The sequence below is a fragment of the Anolis carolinensis genome, chromosome 2 (assembly GCF_035594765.1).
Source record: "Anolis carolinensis isolate JA03-04 chromosome 2, rAnoCar3.1.pri, whole genome shotgun sequence".
Classification (NCBI taxonomy): Eukaryota; Metazoa; Chordata; class Lepidosauria; order Squamata; family Dactyloidae; genus Anolis; species Anolis carolinensis.
In genome coordinates this window covers 264,403,214-264,430,597 of record NC_085842.1, presented here as the reverse complement: position 1 = coordinate 264,430,597, position 27,384 = coordinate 264,403,214, and the positions used below count along the sequence as shown (strand labels likewise).

The window sequence follows — 27,384 nt, the reverse complement described above, 5'->3', positions numbered from 1 at the left end:
ACCTGGTCAGCCTCCAATGAATTTGCCCTCCACCTCCCATAAAATTGTCCACCCTTCAAATGTATTCAAAGAGTGTAATGATCCTTAATGTAATACTACATTGATTAAAATATTATTTCATATTGTAGAGCTCCCTGTTAGCTCCCCCTTGTGTCATGCAGTCCTGAAGATACTTCAACGTTGGGAGCAAGTTCTCCTCAGACGACTTGAGATGCATGGCAGCCCTCCAGAAAACTTCATTTCTGTTCATACTTCACAAGATGTAGCCGCTTCAGGCCCTGCCTTGCTACGCCACAAAGCTCTCCTGGAACCAACAAATACACCTTTCAAGTATGTGTGTACAGTGAATCAATGATGACAGTAATGACAGTGAATACATTTCTGTTTACTTAAAAAAACATTATTTACTATTTATGAAAACTTTCAAATGTATTTATTTTGTTTCTAAATTATTGCATAAATAAGTATAAAACTGATAAAATAGAGCGAATACAAGTGGCTAAATAATTTTTAACCAGAAATGGGCAACAGCGACCGCATTGTCTGTGGCTTTTAATTGCTTTGTTTTACAACTTTCAAACGTATGCTTTAGATCACATATGTCAAATGCAAAGCCCACACCCCAAATCTTGCCCACCATGTCATTTTATGTGGCCCTTCAGATGCTGAACTACTTCTCCTGTATTCCTCATCATAAGACATCATGACTAGAGCTGATGAGAATTGTGATACAGTAATATCTGGAAGTCTGCAATTTATTCTGTTTAGTCAGGACAGTGGGGTTTCAGTTTAGATACAAGACTTGTGGGTAGGATGTCTGATTTTAAAATATCCCATAATTTTTTTTCCAACCTCAGAGCCACAAGTGCTATTGGGTTGCAGTTCCCAGTATCACCAGTCCATATGGAAGTTAATAAAAAGTTATGGGAGTTGTTATTCAATAACATCTGGGGACCAACAAAATAACACTACTATGTGAAAAATTACAGTTGGCCCTCTTATTCATGGTTTTTCCATCCATGGATTCAACTGCCCTTTGAAGGCAACCATAAGGCTGGTATAAATTGTGTATAAATCGGGGGCAGATACTGGGGTCAAAATCATAGATTTTGGCATGATCTGTGGATAGGTTGAGGGTAGAACCTTGGGGCTCATAAGAAGGCAAACAAAAGACAAGAAACCAGGAGTGTCTCGTTCTACTGCCAGAGGTTTGAGCACAGAAATCCTAGTGGTACTGAGAAATATTTGGCTCAGGAGGTGCTGAGAACTCATCTTTTGCCTGCCTGCTCCAACTTAGCTTTGTGTACATCCCTCGGTTGTCTGCAACCAGCCTCCGCAATCACCTCTTGTCCTCCCCACTTCCTTCTCCCCAAATCATCTGAGGAAGCAGGCACGCTGGCTGTGACCATGTGGTAAGAGGAAAGTCAGCTGAAACCATTACTTGAGAAGAGATAAACATGCCTCATGCTTTCACATGTTAAGAATATCCATTAGATATTTTCAACCACATTTCCATCACTATTGGCAATGTTGAGAATCCCATTAAAGTACATAAATAATAGAAAAACAGACCTGTGCAAATGGAGCTTTTGCTTAAAACTTTGGACTTTGACATTTTCTGTGTTTTATGGGCACATATACTAACTTTTATCACACATCATGCCTTCTTTGTAAAGCAACAAGTTTTCTTCTATTTTTTAATGCAGTGGTCCTTAATACTTAGTTTTGTTTTGTTTCCAATGTCCTAGTGATTTATGCAGTAATTGCTTCTGAAATTGTAGCATGCTTTTTGGGGAAAAAAGTTTTTTCTTTCAATTTAAGGTCTAAAAGTCATCATGCACTTTCTGTGAAGAGACTCTGGCAATATCTCATTAAACAAGAAATGGTCCAGGAGACCTTCATCAGAAACATATTTACAAAGAAGAGATGCTTAAATGAGGTCTGTATTATATGTTTACATAAAGATTAAATACTGTTAACTGTTTATCAGATCTACTGTTTATCATACTTTTTAAAACTAAGAATTCCTCCTTGGTTTAGACATTTAACCTATAATATCAATGTTTTCAGTTAACAGAACCTTGTAAGTACGATAGACACCAATAAATGTAGTTATTCAAATGATGAAGCAGTCTATATCACCAAATATAGAAGTAGAAGTGCCATAAACAAATAACCATATATCTGAAAATATATTCATAGTTAGCAGAGCACTGTATAGATTTACTACACTAAATTAAATGTTATTGCAAATTCATAAAATTAACATATAATTTGTTAATCTGGTCACATAAATTTCCATGTTGGTTTCAACTTTTCTTCTGTCACATATTTTTCCTTTATTGGTGAAGTCATTAGAAGACCAAAGTGAACATATTAAAAGTACTTCAATGGAAGACAATGGAATCAATAAGGTATATACTGTAATAATAGAAATATTGATAATGAAAAAAAATTGCATATGTTACATTCAAAACCTTAATAAAATTGGAAAGGGATATAAAATGATGGTTAAGCTAAAGTCAACAGTTACCAGCTGTAGGTTGGTCTGGGGTCTTTTTTGGGAGGGAGGGGAGAGATTATACAGAAACCTTGTAATGCAGAGTTTCACCCAGCATCAACCATACAGATTTGTGAGTGATATTTATTTGTGTTTAGTATATGTAGATGTTTTTTTCAATCCTCTATAACACACCAGAACATTGTCGTGAAAAACCTTCCCTTATGATTCAGGTAACCCTTGTAAATGGAGTGGATTATGGGGCGAGGGGCTGAAGGAGATGAAAGAATTTGGACTTTTCAACAGATCATTTTCAACAGGAAAAAAGTAGATTTATTAATCAAAAGGATTCTTCAAACCTTATCAGAACTGATTATCCCTTTGGGCTAGGACCAGTCACACAGGATTCAAGACACTCCATTTTCAGATATTTCATTGATAGCCATAGTTTACTGGCATGGTTCATCTTTAAGTGAAATTTCACTAGCTCTTCTGGGTTAACTGGCAATTTTAATTTGATATGAGTCTAGTAAGATCCAAAATTGTTACAGGCAACTGAAAAAGTGTTGTTTTAAAAGTGGGCTTAGGAGTTTCAAAAGTTACTTTAATGTGTTTTAAAAATATTTTTTTCTTGGCATAGTTTTAATTGGTTTTTATTTCTTCATTGCCTGGTTTTTATTTCTTCATGATATAAATAAATAATTCTGGGTACCATTGACCCTTTTTGTCCTGATATTTAGTATTTATATTTCAGTATGACATTGAAAAGCTTACTGCTTTAATAGAATGTGCCTCTCTCATCCTCCCCATTTTTAAAAAAATATAGATTGAAACAGATATGGGATATCCTGGAAATAAAGCAAGAATTATCCATAAAGAGTCTGACATTATTACTGCCTTTGCTGTTAACAAGGTATATATACAAATTGTGCTCCTACAATTCTTGCAATATTTGGAAATTTTGTTACAGACACATCAGAAGAATGAATTATTGTAGTTCTTATAATTAAAATGCTAATGATTTATTGTAGTTCTTATAATTAAAATGCTAGATCTAAGCTGGTAAGCATTTACAATTTTTTCACCTGTATTAGTGGTCTGTTATGAGACTGCCCTGCAGTAACAAAGGAAAGAGGTTTTTTTTTACTCTGAAACATTCTTGAATCTTTCAAAAGGTCTTGACCTTCCTGTCCATATAAATATTTATTGCTCCAAACACCAGTCCTTGTGGAGGCCTCCAAGATAATTAATCAACTTTTAAATAATCCAAGAATGCATGCGAAGCACACATACCTAAACCAGAAGTGATTTCTATAAGCAGTGTTTGGACATGAAGTAATGCGGTCTACTGAGGGTTCATAGGGATGAAAAATCCCTTCACTGTTGCCCATTTTATTCGTTTATGTGACACTCCAAAGACTTTGGACCCTCAACTATATAAAATAGCATTCTCTACTTTTGAATTTTCTGGGGCAGCTAGTTGGCTTATTTTAGAAGCAGCAATATTTTATAACCTGCTATACTCTTCAGTTAAAATAACTCGGATCCATACAGACATTCTCCTTTTTGAAAATGTGCCCAAACAAATTCCCATCACACACATTCCTATGTCCTTGAATGTGGCTTTTGTGTCACTGAAGGAAGAGGCAGCATTAAAACTGAAGAATGTTTAAACAAAATTATTTTTGCCCTCAATTTTTCTTTCACAATTGTCTCCTAGGCCAACAGAAATTGTATTGCTATAGCATCAAGTCATGACATTCAAGAACTAGATGTTTCTGGAATCCTAGCTACACAGTTCTATACTTGGGTTGATGATGAAGAAGTGGAAGCTAAAGGGTACTACTTTAATCTCTATCTTTTGACCATATCATTTACAATAACCTGTATGTTCTAATTATATTATTAATATTACTGGTTTTTAAAGCTTGTTTAAAATGGTTATTATCAGATCACCCTTTATCACCTTAGATATGCTTCTACCCACTCTGTTCACTTTACCTTCTAGAATATCCTTCCCTCCCAGTCTGTTGTCTTCCTGAACTGATTTTCTGCATATTGAGCTTTACCTCTCTAATCAAAGGAAATTGTGTGCTTTCCTGTCCCGTTAGCTTGTCTAGTGTCTCAAAGGATTGGCTAGTCTTGGCTTAGTCAACTGGGTTATTATACTGAGGATCAAAAACTTAAATAGTGTGAGACTTGGTAGATGCACCTTGCTGAATTATTGTTGTGCCTTTAATGGGAAAAGAATTCAAGCTTGTAAGATACTGCTAATTCTCACAATATCTTTATTTATAGAGCGGATGATTTCTTAGTTATCCATGCTCGTGATGATTTGGGGAACATTCAGGGAACTACACCGTACACTCACAGCAATCCTGGCACTCCCATCAACATGCCTTGGCTTGGAAGTACTCAGACTGGCAGAGGTGCAGCTGTGGTGAGTTATTATTATATGAAATTGTTTACTTTTAATAATAACATTCTTAGTATTAGTGGATAAATGCACGGCTTAATGTAGCAATATGTCAGTGATTGTCAGCCCTGAACGGTTCTGGCCCAGCTTATTTGTCCAAATGTATCTCCCCCTATGACCCACCCCGGAGATTAAGATCATTGGGGAAGGCCCTGCTCTCGATCCCACCACTCTCACAAGTGCGATTGGTGGGGATGAGAGACAGGGCCTTCTCAATGGTGGCCTCTTGCCTGTGGAACTCCCTCCCTAATGAAATCAGAACAGCCTCCTTCATCTTGTCTTTTAGAAAAAAAAAACTTAAAACATGGTTATGGGACCAAGCATTTAAGCAGCAAGTATAGCAGTGCAATAATTGAGAACTTTTAAGATGACAGACTAAGGGACCTATCCTGGACTTTAATATGGAACTTGTGTGATTTTAAGTGTTGTCTTAATTAAGCTATGTTTAATGTTTGGTTTTAATTGTAATTGGTATTTTTGGAATTGTATGTTGGACATCAAATTGTTGCCGATTGTGAGGCTACCCTGAGTCCCCTTCCGGGTGAGAAGGGCAGGATACAAGTATGGGAGATAAGTCAATAAATAAATTTTCAGTATTCTTTCTTTAATTCTCAATCTGCAGCTTTAATAGTTCTCTAGTGAAGAAAATCTAATAAAACCAAAATTTAATTTAAAAGCCAAAATTAAAAATTGTAAGTACAGCAAAATAATCAAAATATACCAAGTTTATAGCAAGAATCTTTTGAACTAATATATTATCCCCATGGTATTGCTCTATTATTTCATTTTTAATTTAAAAAATAGATTGGGATTACAAAGTTAGCATGTGCATATATTAACTCATAAAATAATCTGATCTACTCAGTTCAATTTAAAGATGATTGTTTAAAATATCTATTGTTATAGATTCAGATGTCCTTTGCTTCAAATTGATTTGTAGCTTTGTGTTTATCATGGTGAAATGGTCAGACATACCAGGGTTACCTTGCCTTCCTTTATATATTGCCGACATGGACATTTTACAATTTTGCAATATTGACAAATGCATCTTTGTGTTTCAATGTAAATAGAGCTTTACTGACTTCCATGTCTGCACCTTAAAAAAGTATTTTTGAATGTCTGAGAATATCACCACTTTTAGTCTCGTTATCATGGCAGTGCAGCGAGGAAAGTTGTATCTAATGGATTCCCCCTTTGAGGTATTTCTCATAGATACAGCAACTTCACCTGCTTTATACTTTATGAGGTTTTTTGATTATAATCCCCTGGCTTCCAAAGTTTTGTCCCATTCTCTTTTAAGGGGTAGCTGTGAAAAAAGCCTCTGCAAATATGTATCTCTTTGCAGTTCTGTTTAACATCTTTATTGACTTAGATGAAGGGTTAGAAGGCACGATCATCAAGTTTGCAGATGACACCAAACTGGGAGGGATAGCCAACACTCCAGAAGAAAGGAGCAGAATTCAAAACGATCTTAACAGACTAGAGAGATGGGCCGAAACTAACAAAATGAAGTTCAACAGGGATAAATGCAAGATACTTCACTTCAGCAGAAGAAATAGAATGCAAAGATACAGAATGGGGGATGCCTGGCTAGACAGCAGTATATGTGAAAAAGATCTTGGAGTCCTTGTGGACAACAAGTTAAACATGAGCCAGCAATGTGGCCTGCATCAATAGGGGTATAGCATCTAGATCCAGGGAAGTCATGCTCCCCCTCTATTTTGCCTTGGTCAGACCACACCTGGAATACTGTGTCCAATTCTGGGCACCACAGTTGAAGGGAGATGTTGACAAGCTGGAATTTGTCCAGAGGAGGGCAATTAAAATGATCAAAGGTCTGGACAAACTACAGGAAAGGAGATTCCACCTGAACATCAGGAAGAACTTTCTCACTGTGAGAGCTGTTCGGCAGTGGAACTCTGCCCCGGAGTGTGGTGGAGGCTCCTTCTTTGGAGGCTTTTAAGTAGAGGCTGGATGGCCATCTGTCGGGGGTGCTTTGAATGCGATTTCCTGCTTCTTAGCAGGGGGTTGGACTGGATGGCCCATGAGGTCTCTTCCAACTCTACTATTCTATGATTCTAAAAGGATATCCATCACCTTAATTTCTTTAAACCAAGCTGCTCTTAAATTGCACTGGAATAGATGGAAACATAACTTGCAGTATCCACCACCGCTCCTAAACCCTACATTCATTTTGCATTTAGTTTTGCTTGGCAGGCAGAATAAAACAGCAGTGACTTTTTACAGATTAGACATACATTGAGATATGTATGCCGCGGCAATAGATGCTGCAAATAACGTTTTCCTTGCAGCTAATATTGCGTCTGCAAAGAACCGTCCACCGGAGCTCTTCTGAGTTGTCAGAGGTTTGTTATATCCCGTCTCTCCAGATGGGATCCCTAACAACTTGGCAGGCTGCTGTGAAGCATTTGCTCGGTTCTTTGCGGACAAAGTTGCTTTGATCCGCTCTGACCTGGACGCCATATTAACAGCAGTCTCTGAGGATGTAGCAAGAACACCTGCTTGTCCAGTTTTGATAGATTCATTTCAATTGGTTGAGCTTGAGGATGTAGACAAGATCCTTGGAGAAGCGAGACCAACCACATGCATCCTAGACCCCTGCCATCCTGGCTAGTGAGAGAAGCCAGAGGGGGTTTGACTGAGTGGGTGAAGGTGTGGTGAATGCCTCCCTTCGGGAGGACAAAATTCCAGCAAGCCTAAAGACGGCTGTGATCAAACCGCTGTTGAAAAAGCCATCACTGGACCCCACTCAATTAGGAAACTTTCAGCCCATTTCCAATCTCCCCTATTTGGGCAAGGTCATGGAACGTGTGGTTGCCTCGCAACTCCAGAAATTCCTGGATGATACTGATTTTCTAGGTCCGGCGCAGTCTGGCTTCAGGCCAGGGCATGGTACCGAGACAGTCTTGGTCACCTTAGTGGGTGATCTTTGGCAGGAACTGGACAGGGGGAGTATGTCCCTGCTGGTTCTGCTGGACCTCACAGCGGCCTTCGATACCGTTAACCACGGTATCTTTCTGGGACGCCTCACGGGGATGGGTCTTGGAGGTACTGTTTTGCAGTGGCTCCACTCATTCCTGGAGGGTCAGTCCCAGATGGTGTCATTGGGGGACACCTGCTCGGCCCCACAACCATTGACTTGTGGGGTCCCGCAGGGGTCTGTATTGTCCCCCTTGTTGTTTAACATCTACATGAAGCCGCTGGGAGAGATCATCCAGAGTTTCAGAGTGCGGTGTCATCTGTACGCAGATGATGTCCAGCTCTGTCACTCCTTTCCACCTGTCACTAAGGAGGCTGTTCAGGTCCTGAACCGGTGTCTGGCCGCTGTGTCAGACTGGATGAGAGCCAACAAATTGAAATTGAATCCAGACAAGACAGAGGTTCTCGTGGTCAGTCGGAAGGCTGAACAGGGTATTTGATTACAGCCTGTGCTGGATGGGGTCACACTCCCCCTGAAGGCGCAGGTGCGCAGTCTGGGGGTGATCCTAGACTCATTGTTGAGCCTGGAACCCCAGGTCTCAGCGGTGGCTAGGGGAGCCTTCGCATAATTAAAACTTGTGCACCAGCTGCGCCCGTACATTGGGAAGCCTGGCTTGGCCACGGTGGACCATGCTCTTGTTACATCCCGTCTAGATTACTGCAATGCACTCTACGTGGGGCTGCCTTTGAAGACGGTTTGGAAGCTTCAATTAGTCCAACGGGAGGCAGCCAGGTTGATAACTAGAGCAACGTACAGGGAGCATACCACTCCACTGCTACGTCAGCTCTACTGGCTGCCGATCAGCTACCGAGCACAATTCAAATTGCTGGCTTTAGCCTATAAAGCGCTAAACGCTTCCGGCCCAGCTTACCTGTCCGAACGTGTCTCCCGCTATGACCCATCGCGGAATCTTAAATCTTCCGGGGAGACCCTGCTCTCGGTCCCGTCAGCCTCACAGGTGCAGCTGGCGGGGACGAGGGACAGGGCCTTTTCAGTGGTGGCCCCCCGCCTATGGAACACCCTCCGAAATGAAATTAGACAGGCTCCCTCCCTCCTGTCTTTCTGAAAAAGAACAAAAACATGGTTACGGGACCAGGCCTTTGAGCAAGAGTAGCAGTAGAAATGAGATACGATAATTATACGACTCACTGATTGCCCTCACTTGGACTTGGAACGCGCCTGAATGTATATGTATAATTATGTAGGTTTTTAAATGTAAGCTCTCAATTTTAAAGTAATTTTTAATCTTAATGGGTTTTTAAATGTGATATAAATTGTTTTAATGTATATGTTCATGTTGTAAGCTGCCCTGAGTCCCCTGAAAGGTGAGAAGGGAGAGGTAGAAATGATGATGTAATAAATAAATATGTTGTACAGTACTTTTGCCTGAATTGTGTGACTTTTGTCCATAGGGTTTGTCCCATTCCTATTTTTTTAGCTCTTCTACCTGCTTTTTAAATCCCACTTCCTAAAGTGTTCTGCCTCCTGATTCCACTTTGACTCCTGTCTAATGTTTTTTTTAATTGCTTAACACACTCTTCCTGCTGTATCTCTGCAATTACCACTACTAAAACATTTATATTGTGCTTCATTGAGCAAAGATTTTATTCCATATACATTACTGTAATCCTTATAATTCATCAGGTTAGAGGAGAAGGGGACTGGCTGAGCAGTCTGAAAAAGTGTGTTGCCTATAACATCCTAGTGTGTATACTTGGCAATTTTATATTTGAAGTATGGTTTAGGTCAGTTATGCCTGTGCAGAAGTAGTCCCCAATATAATAGTAAAATTGCAAATGCAACCCAGTTCTGTTCATCTGCTCATGAGAGAGTCTTCAATAAAGTGAAATCATTTGCAAGAATTTCCTTTCTTCCTTCTTATTTAAATTCTTTACTAAAGCAAAATGTGTTGTCTCTTTTCCTCTCTTTCCCCAAATAAACAATCCTGACAGCGGTAATTAATCTCACAGATATTGAAATCTGTGATATTTACAGGGAAGGATCTCGCTTTCAATGATTTCCACCCATATTTCTGTCCAAAAATTCATGAAGAACATGGTAGCAGTCTGTATCACTAAGTACTTTAGAGTAAGCTTTTGATTCATTTTATAGCTTGCCTATTAATTTTTATATTTAACAGATGATCAAGAAACCTATCAACAATGTCCGAAGAATGGCTTCCCATCCAACACTTCCTTATTGTATGTATTATACTTCTGAACTGTGTGAATATTTCTTTATAGTTCCGTTGAAGAAACCACAGCAAAGAAAACCAGCCACAATTGAACAATGTATGTCCCACCTTTTTCCCTGAACTGGGAAAAAGATGGGACATAAATATAAATATGATGATAGAAATATACCAAACAGTAAATAGCCATTTGTTTCTCTTCATTTTAGAAAAGCATTACAGCAGCCATATAGGAATGCATGTTTTTCCAACTGTCATAATGTCTTGATGTGGTTCTACCCATAGAATACAGTGGTGTATGCCTGATTACATCATTCCTCTAGTGCAGTTCCCTTTGCACAAACAATTCTCATTTCCAGAGATTGTAGAAACATTATGGAAAGCAGTTGCATTAACAGTTGTTCAAAAGGTTGTACAAGAGATTGTGAGAAACTTCTGTGCAACTATTTTGCGCAAAGGTGTTCTTCAGTTCAATTTTGCTAATGTTTCTTTTATTTCACAAGCCTTAAATTGGATTTAGGCCTTGACTTTTAGGTTGTTGTCTCTAAGTAAACTCTAGATAAACAGTAGAAAAAAATTATGCTTTTTTCCCCCCTGATTGCAGACTTGACAGGTGCTCAAGATGGCAGTGTGAGAATGTTTGAGTGGGGTCATTCTCAGCAAATTACATGCTTCCGGTCTGGTGGTAACTCCAGGGTTACACGGATGAGATTCAATTATCAAGGCAACAAGGTAGTATTCCTTATGTCTCTGGCAGATTTTATGTTTCTATCTTTTACCTAACTTAAGTTCATGAAGATATTTACAAATGTGTTCCATCTTTGCAGTTACCTCGTTTCTGGATATTATTCACTACTCTGAATCTCTTAACATTCTTGGATATCAGGGGAGACTAAAGCAAACATGTGCTTCTCCGTGTGCAGCATTATGTACTTCCTTTTGTTTCTGTGATCACAGATGTATAGAGATACTGAAGATAATACATGGATTAAGAAATATGATTTAGTTTTTCATCAGATATGAACAAAGCCCCATGCTAGGTAGACTTTAGTCTTAATCTTGTCAATAGATTATGTTGTGGAAGCAAACATATGTCACATATGCTTTTATTTTAGAAGATGGTGGTTGGTACAATAGCACAAAACTAGGCTTTTAGAGGTTGTCATTTATAATGATGTGATATATAACGGACCCTAAGAATCTGCTAGGATTCGGTTCGAGGTTCCCATGTGGATGCCAAAATACGTGGATGCTAAAGTCCCATTGTAAACAATGATGTAGTAAAATTGTGACCCCCTCCCCCCATATATATATATATGGGGTGAGATCAAAGTTAGGGTGACTGTGTTTTACCTGGTTTTTTTTTTTAAAAAAAACTATTGCTTTTCAAGAAAACAGTATGTGCTATAACAGTTCTCTGTGAAATTCAAAACTGAAATTGTAATAGATACTTCTAGAAGTCATTAGTGTTTGGTGTATTGATCACTCTGTGAAGTCTGCCAATGCTGATGCTGTTCAACGTTTATATCAAACTGCTTAACTTTGGGATGTGTTCTCACATGTGACACCCAGTTGCCTTTTTCCTGTTCATCCCAAACAGGTGGATATGTTGCACTGGTGTTTGTCAGTGAAATTGAAATGAATGAAAGACAAAAGAAATTGGAGAAAATCCTGTTAATAGGTGGTTCCTTGGTCAGAATAGGTGGGCTACACTGCACCTGGAGGAGAAGGTGCACAAATTGGGTGTAATCTTAGAGACGTCACCATGCCATGAAGGTTACCAGAAGTTCAGAGTGCCTTCTACCAACTTGAACTGGTCACTCAAGTGCATCTCTGTTTGGCTTGCTGTAATCTGACACCAGTGGCCTATGTCCTGATGAATCTCTAGATAAAATGCATGCACAGCAAAACAACCTCCAACAACACAATTGTGCACTGGACTATATTTGAGGTTGGTTGAAAGTTGGTTTTGGAAGTGCAGCCAATGCTGTGAGAGAAGTTGAAACGTGTGCATGCAGTTATCTCTGTTTGTTGTTGTGTTCCTTGAAGTTGTTTCTGATCTTTGGCAACCCTATCACAATGTTTTCTTGGCAAGATTTTTTCAGAAGAGATCTGCAGAGAGACTGAGATACAGTGGCTTGCCCAAGGCCAGCCATTGGGTTTTATGGCAAACCCTCATCTCAAGAGCTGTTTAGTTACAAGTGGAAGGCCACTATGACATAAGAGACAGTGAAACTGATAATCTTGCAAGCAGCCAGTGCTGCACCAAGAGGAAGAGGTAAAACAGGGATTGGAAGAACTCATGATTGTCTCTGCCTCCTTTTGCTGAGGAAACAGGCTAAATATGCCAACCACCTACTGGGCGGCAGCAGTATTGAAGAGGATACCGGTGCTGAATCTCCAGAGATGGCAGTGGTGCCATAGTTCACACTTGTTAGTGCTACACAGAGGAATACATGATAAGCCACTTTTTGAAGCTTACATTGGATACCCTATAATGAGACAATACAAAGTAAAACAAAAGATAATGTCAAGATGCACTCAAAAAACTGGGATAGAGAACAATAACAAATTGTACTGTGACTTATGACGCAACTAGACTCTAGCCAAAAGGAGGGACCCATCTTCACTGCCATGTAATGCAATACAAAACTCTATTATATGGTCAGTGGGGACTCCTGTATTGCAGTGCAATACAGTTAAAGTGCATTATATGAACCTACACACTATGTAACGCAGTTATTAAACTGCATTATATGGCAGTGTAGATGGAGGCAAAGTTCAGCTGTTCACTCAGAGATAAAAGGAGAATTTGAAGCTGTCACAAATTTGTCGATGGGGGTCTCAGTGATCTTCAACGTAATAGTACAAATATTAATATATTCTGATAAGTATTGTACATACAGTTACATTTTTAAAAATAAAATATTTGTGTCTTTTAATTTTCAGTTTGGAATTGTTGATGGGGACGGACATATAAGTCTGTATCAAACAAACTGGAAAAGTTGCCTACATAATGGAAACACACCCAAGCCATACCTGGTAAGCCAGTTCTTTCGTTTTTAAGAATGAAATTTTATTTTACCAGTACCATGACATGCATGTATATTTTAATTTTTATAATCTGCTCATACTACCAAATGAGTATGGTTTCTTTCGACACTGCATAATATTTATAGTTTCCTAAACCTCTGCTGGTATTATGATATACTTGGGGAAAACAGTAAAGTAAGTCAGTTACAAGTCTTGCATTTATCTTCAATTATAACAAAAAAGCCTCAAATAGAGAATTGCAGTTGAGGAGGCATTAGGTTATTCTTGTCCAAATAGTTTAACCCTATTGTCGAATGACAGGTTACTTCTAAAACTGAAGAGGTTTCAGAAGAGGATGAAATAAAACCACCAGCATGTTTAAAAAGTTCTTTTGAATGCTGGCTGTAATTGGAAGTGAAATTTATATAAAATAACTTCTACATGATAACTGACAAAATGGGAATGATTGCATGAAATAAAATATTTTCCTACTTTTTCTTGTCCATTTCCATTTTCAGACTTGGCAGTGCCATAACAAAACAGCCAGTGATTTTGTTTTCGTTAGCTCTTCTTCTTTGATAGCTACAGCTGGGCAGTCTACTGACAACAGGTATTAAAATGTGTTTCTAGGCCAAAAATAGTGAATCAGAAATGAATGAAAAATTACTTATTACTTTGTGCTGCATGTAGCAGTAGATTTGAACAAACAATAAATCCATATCTATGTCCATATGGTAAGGTGATAAAGTTCTGCACTGAACTGTAAGTTACCATATATAAAGGCAACTTTACCCTTATGGCACATGTGTCAAACTCAAGGCCCGCAGGCCGAATCTGGGCCACCATGTTATTTTATGTGGCCCTCCATATGCTTGATTACAACTCCTGCATTCCTCATCACTAGACATCATGACTAGAGCTGATAGAAGTTTTGATACAGTAACATTTGGAAGGCTGCAGTTTGTTCTGTTTAGTAAGGTTAGCGGGGTTCAAATTTAGATATAAGGCTTGTGGATAGAATGCCTGACTATAAAGTGTCGCTTAATTTTCCCCCAACCTCAGAACCACAAGTGCTGTTGGGTGGCAGTTCCCAGTATCACCAGTCCGTATGGTAGTTAATCAAAAGTGATGGGAGTTGTCTGGGAACCCAAACTGAGTGTAAAAAGTAAAGAGTACCAACCACTATGTAAAAAAAATGGATTTAACAGCCCTTTGAAGGCAAACATAAAGCTGATGTGGCCCTAAGTGAAAATGAGTCTGACATCCCTGCCTTATGTCAAGTGTAGCTCACATTTAAAGGCACACATTTACTGTTGAGGAGAAGGGGATGCCTTGTTTTCAGTTTTGGTTATGTTTTCATTGGATTGGTTGTCAAAGACAGAACGCCACAAGATTAAAGATAACAAAGTTTATTGGAGTTACAGAACCAAAAAATGCCCGTAAAAGACAAGGGCTAGGCAAACACTGGCCTTAAAAGTAAAAAGAGACAAGAAAAACGTTCAAAAGATAAACCGGATTAAACCGGAGTTTAATCCGGATTAAATCAAAACAGCTTGCTTCAGCCTGGGAATAAACAAACAGAAGCTGGTGAACAAAAAGTTCAAAGGAATGCAACTAATTGGCAGCAGATGCTTCTCTGCTGCCAAGAGCTATGTTTGAGTAACTTAGAGGTTACTCCTCCACACAGCAGGCAATTTCCCGATACAAACACAGCAGACGAGGGCAGAAGCAGTCAGCGAAGTCCCAATCCGTTCCGAAGGTCGTAAGGCAGATGCAGACGTTTGTAGTTCACCAGTTCCAACGATAGACACAGGTAGGAGAATCCGAGGCCGTAGTCAGTCAGTCCGTAAGTCCAGAGTAAGCAGATGGCGTCCGTCAAGAAGACGACGGAAGGTCAAAGGTAGTCAGCAAACGAATCACACCCGTCTTCAGGAAAACTTCCCACACAGATCCCAAGCGTTCGTCCAGATTACCTTGCCCAACGCAATTTGCTATTGCTCCCAAACCCCATTTTATGCCAGTTACAAGTCCTCATCGCTATCAGCTGTTCTCCTTAGCCCGGGCGTTTCCTCATCACTTTCCTCATCAGAACTGGAACACCTTTGACTACGCCCCGCAGCATCCCCAGCTGTGGATCCCGTCCCATCCCTCCAGCTTGTCCACGGGTCTAATCCTGAAGGTCCCCAATCGCCTTCCATACTATCATTGCCAGTGGCACCCAAATCCTCCCTTACACGAGTCCATTCCATGTCATCCTCTTCCGAGCTAACCATCTCTTCCTCCATTCTCTCAGTAAACCCCTCAAAAGAATCCTCGTCAGATGGTTCTGCAAAGATATCTCGCAGCCGCTTCCTTTCTCGCTCCTCGAGAGTATCTGACTCTCGAGGAGTCTTACGCCCACGTCTCCCAGTAGTAGAGCCATGAGGCTCAACCATAACATTGGTACAGTGAAGAAACATATTTGGTTTTGGGAGGTTTGTTAACTATTGGTAAGTGATGTTTTGTGAGTAACCATTTCATATAGAGTGAATGATTAATGGATCCTGGTTGATTGAAAAGAGAAATATCCATGAGAAAGCTTTTTCAAAAACATGAAAACTGAACTTGCATACTGTCTGCACTGAGTAGGCTAGGTTAGTAGTTGGTTTCAAATGGATTAGAGGACTAAAGTCATCCCTCTACTCTTAGGATATGTGTTTCTCAGACACTGCTGTTTTTATTAATCATCCAAAAGAGGAGTCTTGCCATGTTTACACAATTAGTTAAAATTGAACTAGAAAATGTAAAGCTAATTGTATAGCAAGTTGATAAAAACAACATTGGTTATTGTCATATTTCATGTTATAGAAATATCTGTCTGTGGGATACTCTGGTTGCACCAACAAGCAGCTTAGTGCATGGTAAGCACACACATATATATATTATTTTATTTAAAACTATTAAACAATACATTTTAGATTTGGATATGTTTTAATTTTCCAGTTAGTGATGTTTTGTATATTGTTTATCAATGTTATATACTGTGACCTAGTTATATTGTCTTTTTTCCTTGTAGAAAACTTACTTTATAGCCCCCTATTCAAAATAAGTTTCTTAAAGCAAGGAATATGTGCCAATCAGTTTGAAATGTTGGAGTCATAAAATTGAGATGTGTTTCGTAATGGGAAAAGAGAGAACAAGGAAAAAAAATTTGTGGAAGTTTACTCCATAGCTAGCAAATCATTCAGTTGTGTATCCTTTTGACAAACATTCTTGTTATTATTATTTATACCCTGCTTTTTCTCTCAAAGTGGCCTAGTTTAACATTGAAATCTTTGGATTTCAGCTTTTACCTGCCACGATACTGGAGCAACTGTCTTAGCATATGCCCCCAAACACCAGCTGTTAATATCAGGTGGCAGAAAAGGCTATACCTGTTTAATAGATCTTCGCCAAAAACAGCAACGGCAGTTTTTTCAGAGTCATGATTCTCCAGTTAAAGCAATTGCAGTGGATCCTACAGAAGAATATTTTGTGACAGGATCTGCAGAAGGAAACATAAAGGTAATACAATAGGAATTCATCTCTGTTATACAGCGATAGCAAGTTAAATTTCTTCCATATTTTATCATATGCGTGGGTCTGGTGGTTCTCAGAGTGACATATATTTCTAGCAAATATTTCTAGCTAAGTAGCATGCATTCATTCTAAAATATTAGTACAGTAGAGTCTCACTTATCCAACACTCGCTTATCCAACGTTCTGGATTATCCAACGCATTTTTGTAGTCAATGTTTTCAATATATCGTGATATTTTGGTGCTACATTCATAAATACAGTAATTACTACATAGCATTACTGCATATTGAACTACTTTTTCTGCAAAATTTGTTGTCTAACATGATGTTTTGGTGCTTAATTTGTAAAATCATAACCTAATTTGATGTTTAATAGGCTTTTCCTTAATGCCTCCTTATTATCCAACATATTCGCTTATCCAACATTCTGCCGGCCCGTTTATGTTGGATAAGTGAGACTCTACTGTACTTGTTTTCTTTTTGTATTGAATATAGCTTTTGATTAAAAAAGACAATGACATTTTAAAAATGCAATAGCCAAGTAGTAATACAGGCAGTCCCGGGTTACAAATATCCAGCTTACAAATGACTCATAATTAAGAATGGGGGTGAAACAACAGGAGGTGAGAGAAATCTTGCCCACAGAAGTGAAATTCACTCCTGAAAGAGTTATGATGGGAAAAAGTTGTCTCCACTGAAGCTTTCTCACCAATCCTTGTTTCCACAATAGTCCAATTTTTTTCAAAATCCAATTATCACAAGGACAGAAAGTGAGGGAAAATCTTGCAGAGGCAGAGACAGCTAAATAAACACCACAGGAGTGTTAAACCTATGTTGTCCAAAGATAAATAGCTAGATGGAAATTGATTGATTGATTGGCTGGAGTTACACTTTTAAAATGTACCTGTTCTGACGTACATACAAATTCAACTTAAAAGCAAACCTCCACAACCTACTTCGTTCATAACTTGCGAACTGCCTGTATAAGATGAATGAATAGTGTTATCTTTATTTCTCCAGAAAACAAAACCAGAATACCTCACTGATTTAGCTCTGATTTTAGGTCTGGAGTCTGTCCAACTTCAGTCTTCTTCACACTTTCATCAATGAGCATTCCCGGCAATCCATCTTCAGAAACCTTGGAACAGGTGTCATGCAGATTGAGACCGGACCAGCCAATCATATATTTTCATGCGGAGCTGATGGGACAGTAAAGATGAGAATCTTGCCTGATCGATTTAACTCATTCAGTGACATGTTGAAAACTGACGTGAAACTCATGCTCTGAAAGGGTTGTCCTATACTGGAAAAATAGTTTAAAGGTGGCTAACAGATATAAAAGAGACTGTACAGTAGCACTACAATAACATTTTCTGATGTTTATATTTATTTTTGGAGCTTTAGTCCTTGATGCACTGATGCCTTAAAGATGATTAAGTTCCCTCTGATTTTTGCCTAAAAACAATCTTACACAAGTCAGTAAATATTTATATTATGTATATTGCTGAAGTGTTATGTGCTCTTCATTTGTCGTACAAACACATGCCATGTAGGTGAGCCTGGTCTTTTTCATTTCTTCTCTAAAGACCATTCCATGAGGAAGCCTTACAATGCCACCCCTCCTTCCCTCTAACTGGATAAACAGAGCTGCTTGTTGCCAAATTTATATTTCTAGCTAGCTATGGAAACGTGTGCTTAAGCAGACATTCATGCTCCTCTAGGACATGCTATAGGAAAACAGTCTAACAGGTGAACCACCATCCATACCTGATTCCTGGAATCTAGGTTGATCATGGGTGCAATTTGAACTCTGTTTACAGTGTGAAAATCTGATTGTTAGATTTTTATCTTGGAAATTTCCATGCTTGCATGGCTGCTATCAGGATAGCAGTCTTTTCTTTAAATTGAAATATAAACAGAGTATATATCTATATTTTTAACTGAGCCCTGTTTAAATAAATATGCAAATATTGTGTAATTAATCCCCTTATAAAACTGTTTTAAGAGTATGTTAAAAATGTAATACATGGAGCATTACTGTTGGAACAAATTATAGGAATATGTTGCAAAGAATATTTAATAAGAATACTGAGTAAGAATCCATTTGCAAAATTCTGTCAGTTAAATCCAATGGTCATTCCGCTGGCGGAACTGCTTCTGTCGGTGGAACTGATAAGTGTTGCACCCTACTCTTCTCCCCACAGATTTCCCTCCACAACCCTTCTTGGGATCATGGGATGCAGAAGTCAGTGGAGGTGAGGAGACAAAGAATGATCTCCACAAGCACACTGCTGGATTTCACTCCCTGTTTGCTTGAAGCATCTCTAAATAACAGGAAGTTCACAAATACTATTGTTTACTCTTTCTAATTAATATGTTTTGATTGAGTCCAAAGATACTGGTTTCTTTCAGCACTCAGAATCAACTTTTAGCTTTGTAATTGCCTTTCTGAAGCAAACAAATTTAGAATAAAATATTGCAAAAGAAAATTAGAATTCTAACGTATGAACATACTGTAGATTTATAATGGAAAGAAATCTGAGTATATTGAAGCAAGAGTGTAAAGTTTCATTTTGCCAAAATGTATAAAAGTTATATAGTTAAGTATTTTGACCAAAACATAAAAATACACAAAGCCTTCAACATTTTCTACATGCTAAACTAGTCGGTGTAATGTAACTATTTTGAGTTACTTATTTACTTTAGAAGAATAGAACGCTTGAAAATATATACATTAGATAAATTACTCAAATACAAATGATATACTTTTTGCTAAAATATTTTGTGAAAAGATCAATACAATTTCATGTAAACCAAATCTGTCTGGGAATGGTTGCTGTAAATAAAAAAAATGAAGGGCTTGTATAATGGGTTTTTGTAATATTCTCAGGATACTTCTTTTAAAAAAAATGACTAGGATTTTAAATGTAATCTTAGTAGATTTCTCCACAACCAGTAGTTAGAGGGGTGAATTTTAAGCACCAGTCAGAATTTAAGTTTATGCAATAACATATATATCTATTGTAGCTATAAAGGGCATTTTAAAGAACTCATGCAGCTGTTTGTTAGTGATTTAAAAGCAGTTTCCCTTTACATTACATGCATATTAATTCTAGTTTTTCAGTCACAGTGACAGGAGCAGAATGCTGACTTGGTGAAAGGGTTCTGACATGTTTAGAGTTGTTCCATGTGCCTTTGGCCATCTATCTGGAAGGCACATTTAATAGCATGAAACTGAGACATGGTTGTTTTAGGAAGCCACATGGCTACTGGAGCCCCACTTCGAAGTCATGAACAATGTGGTTGTATGTAAATGGCAATGGCAGTGAACATTCTGTACAGAAGCTGACTGCTGGTTTTAGTATTGGGGCCATATTATTTGTACATATATTTAAAGCACTGATTCTATAAATATTGTTATCCCATTTAAAATTTTAAAAACCAGTGTTGGTAGATGTAGTTTTTAGAACCGAAATCCTAATTTATTTATTGCTGTGTTTTATATTTGAATTGCAACACAGCAAATTTTGCAGCTCAGTCACTTTTATATTATTTTAATATATTTTAACCAGATTTAAGAAAAACATATTTTGAGAGGTATTATATAATCATTTTGACCTTTCATCTTACATTTGTCAAGTTCTCAAATCTATATAAAATTGTATGTTTCTACTAGAAAAACGAGTGAGTGTTTTTCATGAGGAATGCTCCTAAATTTTTCTAACATTATCTTCTATTCATTACCTACCTGCAATACTTTAACAATCCTGCCAGAGGTTCGTGGTTTGAAAATGCCATTGTTACTATAGATGCTATGTGAAAACATGATCTTTATGAAGTTCATTTCAAAGATAATAATTTTAGAAGTTCACCCTTTCCCTAGTCAATATCTGAAGCAGAAATTTAAATTACTGTGTTTCAGGCTGATGAACTCTTTTTCCACCCTTCTTTTCCTTGAAGCACTACTGGGAAAGCTTTCCACCTTGAATATTACAGTAAATGTACAAAGCTATCTAGTGGGATTTATACCTGCTAAAATCAATGAGAAGGTCAAACTACTGAGGACTTAAACATTGCATCCTTCAGCAGTGAGGTGGCTCATGTTACACTAAAGGAAACACCATACACTAAGTTTAGAATAAAAACTAGCCACAATTTTTATGGGTTATAGCTGAGGCTGCCTTGGCATAAAGGGTATATATAAAAACATTTCAGACACAAAAGTTAAAAATTTAATTACACTTATCCACAAATATAAAAGTAGTAAAAAGAACCAAAAACCTAACTATTAAATCTGTCCTTCCATGAAGTAAAGCAGTGCCTCAAAATCCCATCCCAGCAAGGCAGCAAGGATAGTATGGCCAATAGTGTCAAAAACTGCTGAAATATTCAGCAGAATTAACAGGAAACACCCCATATGGTATGGGTCACCAACCAAAGCTATCTCAAAACCATCACCAGGCCTGAAATCAGATTGAAATGAACCTAGGTAATCTGTCTCATCCAGGATTCCCTGGAACTGGGGGGCCATCTTGAAATAGATGTGGTTTCTCCCCCTTATCTCTTAAAACTTGAGGGATTGATGATCTTTTGTCATATAATCTGGAATCTGTGTAAAGTTCCATTATTGGCCTATTCTGGGAGGCAGAGCTTCTCGCAAAAGTTGCCAAGCAGCCAGAGTCAGTAGTATGTTCCCCATCCCCTAATCCAACCCAGAATTACCAGCAGAGCAGAGAGTATTTGCTAGTTCGAGCAGTCTGAGAGCTACATGAAAGTGATCAGTCGAATGACGCTTGAGAGCGTAGTCCACGATAAGCAAAATCCAGGGTACATAGGAAACACAAGCCAAAGGTTCAGAGTTGGGTAGTTGCTGCCTCCATGAAAGTCAGTTGACAACAACAAGTCTGCCATTGCTAAGGCTGTTATTTATAGTCCAGCGCATCTAGCACCTGTGTTCTGATTGCCAAGTGTTTCTGATAAAGGCATTGGGATCTGAGGGCCTCCCTTTCTTGCCTACGTTCTACCACAGTAGGTATCTCTGTAACATCACCTTGCGGCTGTTTAAGATAGAATCATAGAACCATAGAATAGTAGAGTTGGAAGAGACCTCATGGGCCATCCAGTCCAACCCCCTGCTAAGAAGCAGGAAATCGCATTCAAAGCACCCCCAACAGATGGCCATCCAGCCTCTGCTTAAAAGCCTCCAAAGAAGGAGCCTCCACCACAGTCCGGTGATAGCTACTTTCAGCCTCAGAAGCTGGCACTTCTAGCTCCAGTTTTTGTGGCTGCTGGGAGCTGGCACTTTCAGGCCCAAGAACTAATATTTTTTCTTCGTGTACTCTGTGAATGCACACTAATGGAGAAGGCTGCGCCTGCGCAGGCTCCAACGGAAACTCTTCCAAGCTAAAGTTTGAATTTTGGCGGTAACCACGCCCCTCTCTCCACAGCGCATATAAGGCAGCCCTGGGCGTTCGCTCTCCAGTTCGTTTTTTCCCGCCGCAAAGCTCACTTCGGACTCTTTGTTCCTCTGATGTCTACCACGTGCTTCAAGCACTGCATTTAGTGTGCTGCTAAGATTCCCGTCTCGGACGGCCATGTCAAGTGTCTTCTTTGCCTTGGCGAGGCCCATGTTGTCGGTACTTGCCGTTTTTGCCTAGCTCTCACGGCCAAGGCGAGGAAAAACAGAGCAGCCAGACTTAGGGCAGCACTCTACAAAAGGTCACTCGCGCTGGACCCCACTCCCTCCACCTTGAGAGTGATATCAGCATCAGCCGCCAAGGCGCCTTCGGATTCTTCCAGGGCCTCCAGATCTTCTAAGGCGGCTAAGCCTTAAAAGCCGCCGTGCACGGTGACTACAGGTATGGTGTCGACTCGGTCAGGTAGAGTGGGACCCTCCTCGACCTCGAGCTCCTTGGCTTCAGCGACATCCGTTCGCTCCCATGTGGCTTCCCCGCCTTAGACCTTGGCCATGAAAATCGCCTTTAAGAGGGCCCAAGAGGAATCTCGGCACACCCAATCTGATTTGGCAGCGGTCTGCCCAGTTCCTCCTACACCGGGGAAATCTATGAGGGCGCCCCCCAAACAGCCACCAGCGAAGAGGCGGATGACCCAACGCTCTTCTTCCTTGGCCTCCTCGCGGAGAGATGTTCCTTCTTCCTCGGCGACTTCGTCAAGAAGGTCCTCTCCTATTCAACCAGCCCAGCAAACTCGAGCTGCTTCTCTGTCCCCCACTTAGCAATTGTCTGAAGGTGAAATACAGGACTCACCCCACCACTCTACCCAAACAATGGTCAGGGTACCAATGCCCAAACCCTCCTCGGGACGTCGGCAGTTTCACTAGAAGCTTTTTTCCCTGAGCTCGACTCCAGAACGGAGAAGACAAACGCTTAGCCCAAGCGGTTCAAGCCTCGGCCTCCAAAGACCCTCGGCCGCCTACTGCTCCTGCTCTTGAGGTTATGCCTCCTCCAGAGACTGTGCTTTCCTCTCCTCGGTCCCCTCAAGGCACCGAGGACGATGAGATGGACCTTGATCATCCAGAATCCATCCTTTTGGCCTTTGTCGTCTCTTTGGGCCTTGACCTCTCGCCTCATGATGCTTACGAGGTCGACCCCCACTCCCCAATGTCTGCGCTTTCTCTGATCAGATGGTCAGAATGGCTGACGCCCTAGGGATGGAAATCAAGCAGACTTCCAAGTCTGTGACCGACCCTGTTTTCAAAAGGGTCCAAGCCCAAGCCCCTCTGCTACTCTACTACAATTTCTACCTTACTTGCTGGACATTATCCAAGCTTCTTGGAAAACACCGTCCTCGATACTGCCCACCTTGAAGAGGATTGATGCCTGGTACTGTACCTACGATGACGACATGGAATGGCTCAAACACCATCCAGATCCTAACTCGATGGTCGTCAAGGCCTCCCAGTCTTCCTGTCGCCAGTCCAATATTCCGGCTGACAGGGAAGGCAAATGGTTTGACACCGTGGGTCGAAAACTTTACTCTGGTGCTCTACTTCTCTGCAGGATTGCGAACTATGGGGCTTGTATGGGCGCTTACCAGCAAATCCTTTGGGAAAAGACCCAACCTTTCTTTGCAAAGCTCCCTGACGAAGACCGTTCAGTTCTTACCACGCTCCAACAAGAGACTGACTCTCTAGTCCACCATCAAATCCAGATGGCAAAGCATACTGGTGACACTGCTGGCAAAATGATAGCCCACGCAGTTGCCATTCGTCGTCATTCCTGGCTGAAGTCGTCGGGTCTCTCCTTATCCTCTAGACAGGTCATTGAGGACTTGCCTTTTGATGCGTTGGGGCTCTTCAGTGCTGGCACCGATGACAAACTACAATTTAACCATAACTTTAAGATTCTGGCTTCGAAGTGTGGAGTCAAAAAACCCCACGCTCAGCGCACCCGTTGGTTCCCTCAGCGTTTTCGCCGCTTCCCGCCTCAGCCCTTTCGACACCAAAGCTTCAGGCAGTCTTCAGTTTCCAGCCACCAAGGCCAACAGCAGCCCCGCCACTCGCCTCAAGCCCAAAAACAACGGGGTCGAGCCACTTCTGCCCCCGCTCAGGCTCACCGTCGAAACTGACGCCGTGCCCCTGTGTCTGCCCTCCACATCCAGTACCATTGCAGGCACCATACTGTCTCCGCAACTCTCCGCCCCGTCATCCCTGCATGTTTGCCTCTTCACGGACCGTCTGGCCTCCTTCTATCACCAATGGGAGGCTATTACTTTGGATGCCTGGGTTCTCTGGATTGTCCGAGAAGGCTACGCCTTAGAGTTCGAAGAACTACCTCCTACAGGTCATATCTCTCACCGATCCCTCTCCGGAAATCTACGCCAAGATTGATCGCCTCCTCTCCAAAGGGGCTATTCGGCCTTCTCCATCCGAGCGGGACCCTTAAGGTTTCTTTTCCAGATACTTTATGGTCCCGAAGAGAGGGGGAGGACTTCGCCCCATCCTGGACTTGAGGGCCCTAAACCTTTTCGTCCACACGACAGAATTCCGGATGGTGTCCATTGCTTCCATTCTCCCAATGCTCCAGCAGGGAGAATACATCACAATGCGTATTTCCACATTTCGATATGGGAGGCCCACAGACGTTTTCTCTGCTTCAAAGTCCTCGACCATACCTACCAGTTTACCATTTTGCCCTTCGGCCTTGTGACGGCACCGAGGGTCTTCACCAAGGTTTTGGCTGTCGTTGCAGCACACCTCAGAAGGCAGGCCATCACAGTTTTCCCTTATCTGGACGACTGGCTGCTTAGCAGTCCTGATCCAGCTGTGCTGCAACTCCACGTTGACAACTCTCCAGCTGTTGGATTCACTCGGTCTCCAGCTCAATGCCGAGAAGTCTTACCTCATTCCATCGAGGAGAATTCATCAGTGCTCTCTTCGATTCCGTCACTCAAACTGCCTCTCTTCCGTCCGACAGGTTCCTTGCCCTTTGTCATCACCTCACAATTTGCGAAAAGAACTGGAGGGTCCGGGCCCGATCCGTCCAAGTCCTCCTGGGTCATATGGCGTCCACAGTTCTGATCACCCCCTTCGCCAGACTACGCTTCAGACCTCTACAAAGGTGGTTCATAGACAACTTCAAGCCGTCTCGCCACTCCAGTTTGAGGTTCCTCTCGGTACCGTCTCACGTCCACCAGTCCCTTCTCTGGGACCGAGCCAATGTCTGCAAAGGACTACCTTTCCACCCTGCTCTCCCGTTGGTCACCATAACCACAGACTCATCAAACTACGCCTGGGGAGCTCACATGGACAGTCTCACCATTCAAGACCTCTGGTCTCCCCTCGAAAGGGACCACCACATAAACTTTCTATAACTCCTCGCCATCTTCAAGGCCCTGAAGGCTTTTGTTTGCTTGATACTTCACAAAACTGTTCATTCAAATGGACAACACAGTGGCGATGTTCTACATCAACAAACAGGGAGGCACGGGTTCGAGAAAGCTAATGTCTCTCTCCCTCCAGATCTGGCAGTGGTGCATAGCCCACAAAGTCTCCATAGTGGCACTTCACCTCCCAGGCCTCCAGAATGGCCTAGCTGATGCCCTGAGCAGGGTGACGAGCTCCTCCCACGAGTGGCAGCAAGACCCCGACACTCTCCACACACTCTTTCACGACTGGGAATGGCCGACTCTAGACCTCTTCGCTTCTCCTCAAAACGCACAGCTACCTCGATATGGCGCAAGACTTCCTCCGGCCTTGTTTCCCAGATGCCTCAGAGATGCCTTCCTTCTGGACTGGTTGAGGGAACAACTCTTCCTGTTCCCTCCATTTCCTTTGATAGCGAAGGTGTTAGAGAGACTCCGCCTCACCTTGGCTACGGTGATTCTTATAGCCCCAGCATGGACACGCCAACCGTGATATCCGGCACTCCTTCATCTCTCGGGGGGGACCTTTCTCTCTCTTCCGTCTCTGCCTCACCTTCTGACCAGGCAGAACGGGCAAATTCTGCACCCGGACATCTGATCTCTCCATCTGACTGCATGGAGGATTCTCGCCTAAGCTCTCTCCATCCAGACCTACAAACGGTTCTCCGCGCAGCCCATAAGCCTGCTACGACCAAGGCCTACGCCTACAAAATTTCTCGGTTTCGTGCCTTCCTTCGGTCCCAAAACATTGACGTTTTTCCAACCTCAATATCGGTGGTCCTGGATTTCCTGCTTACCCTCACAGAGCAAAAGCTGTCTCTGGCCTCTATGAAATCCTATTTGGCTGCCCTGTCTTGGTCTTTCCAACGTCACGGTCAGCCTTCCCTGTTCGGGGACCATCTCATAAAGACCTTCTTAAGGGACTACAATAACCTTTGCCCACTGTCGCAGCCGCCAACACCTGGTTGGAGTCTCGAACTAATGTTATCTCAACTCACATCCTCTCCTTTCGAGCCGTTGGCCTCAGCAGATCTCCACCTGCTTTCATGGAAGGTAGCCTTCTTGGTTGCAGTCACCTCGGCCCGTAGGCCCTCAGAACTGTTCCCTTAGAGTGGACGAACCTTATCTTCGCTTCCACCACAACTGCGCTTTCCTCTGTCCAGATATCACCTTTCTCCCTAAGGTAGTCTCTGCCTCTCACCTCAACCAAGTCATTGTGCTCCCAGCCTTTTTTTCCTAACCCTTCATCTCCACTCGAATGGAGACTTCACCTTCTGGAGGGCTCTTCTTTTTTATAGAGATCAAACTAGATCAACGCGCAAGACGCCAAAACTCTGTTGCTTATGCCCCAGACAAGCTGGGTAACCCAGTTTCCTCCCAGAGGCTCTCCCACTGGATTGTGCAAGCCATTGAACTCGCTTACGAGCTGGCTAAGCCTCCTCCTCCTCCGTCGGTCCGCCCGAGATCGACAAGGGGCCTCTACCTCTACTGCCTTCCTCAGGGGCATCCCTCTCAACTCTATATGTAGGACAGTGATCTGGTCAAACCCCTTAACATTTGTCTCCCACTATAGGATGGACTCTAAGGCCCAAAAAGACTTTGCTTTCGCCAGATCAGTCTTGTCTTCCTGCCTATCTTAAAGGGCCTTTTTTCCCCTTCAGGATACTGAAAAGAAAAGAAAAGAAAAGAAAAGAAAAGAAAAGAAAAGAGGGGGAGGAAAAGAACCAATGTCTCACCAAGTGT

The 27,384-nt window shown here is 41.3% G+C and overlaps 1 protein-coding gene across 2 annotated transcripts in view; it reads left to right on the top strand.

Moving 5' to 3' along the window:
• dmxl1 (Dmx like 1) overlaps positions 1 to 18,257 on the top strand; it is a 98,195-nt gene extending 79,938 nt beyond the window's left edge. For both annotated transcript variants that reach the window (XM_003223034.4, XM_008114044.3), the window contains 13 exons: positions 129 to 330; positions 1,822 to 1,939; positions 2,352 to 2,414; positions 3,327 to 3,413; positions 4,221 to 4,339; positions 4,799 to 4,940; positions 10,118 to 10,178; positions 10,773 to 10,900; positions 13,118 to 13,210; positions 13,720 to 13,811; positions 16,049 to 16,101; positions 16,527 to 16,744; positions 17,822 to 18,257. In XM_003223034.4, the coding sequence (XP_003223082.2) occupies positions 129 to 330; positions 1,822 to 1,939; positions 2,352 to 2,414; positions 3,327 to 3,413; positions 4,221 to 4,339; positions 4,799 to 4,940; positions 10,118 to 10,178; positions 10,773 to 10,900; positions 13,118 to 13,210; positions 13,720 to 13,811; positions 16,049 to 16,101; positions 16,527 to 16,744; positions 17,822 to 18,046 (1,601 nt within the window). In that variant the 3' untranslated portion in view covers positions 18,047 to 18,257. The remainder of the gene's footprint in view (positions 1 to 128; positions 331 to 1,821; positions 1,940 to 2,351; positions 2,415 to 3,326; positions 3,414 to 4,220; positions 4,340 to 4,798; positions 4,941 to 10,117; positions 10,179 to 10,772; positions 10,901 to 13,117; positions 13,211 to 13,719; positions 13,812 to 16,048; positions 16,102 to 16,526; positions 16,745 to 17,821) is intronic.
• The last annotated feature ends 9,127 nt before the right edge of the window (positions 18,258 to 27,384 follow it).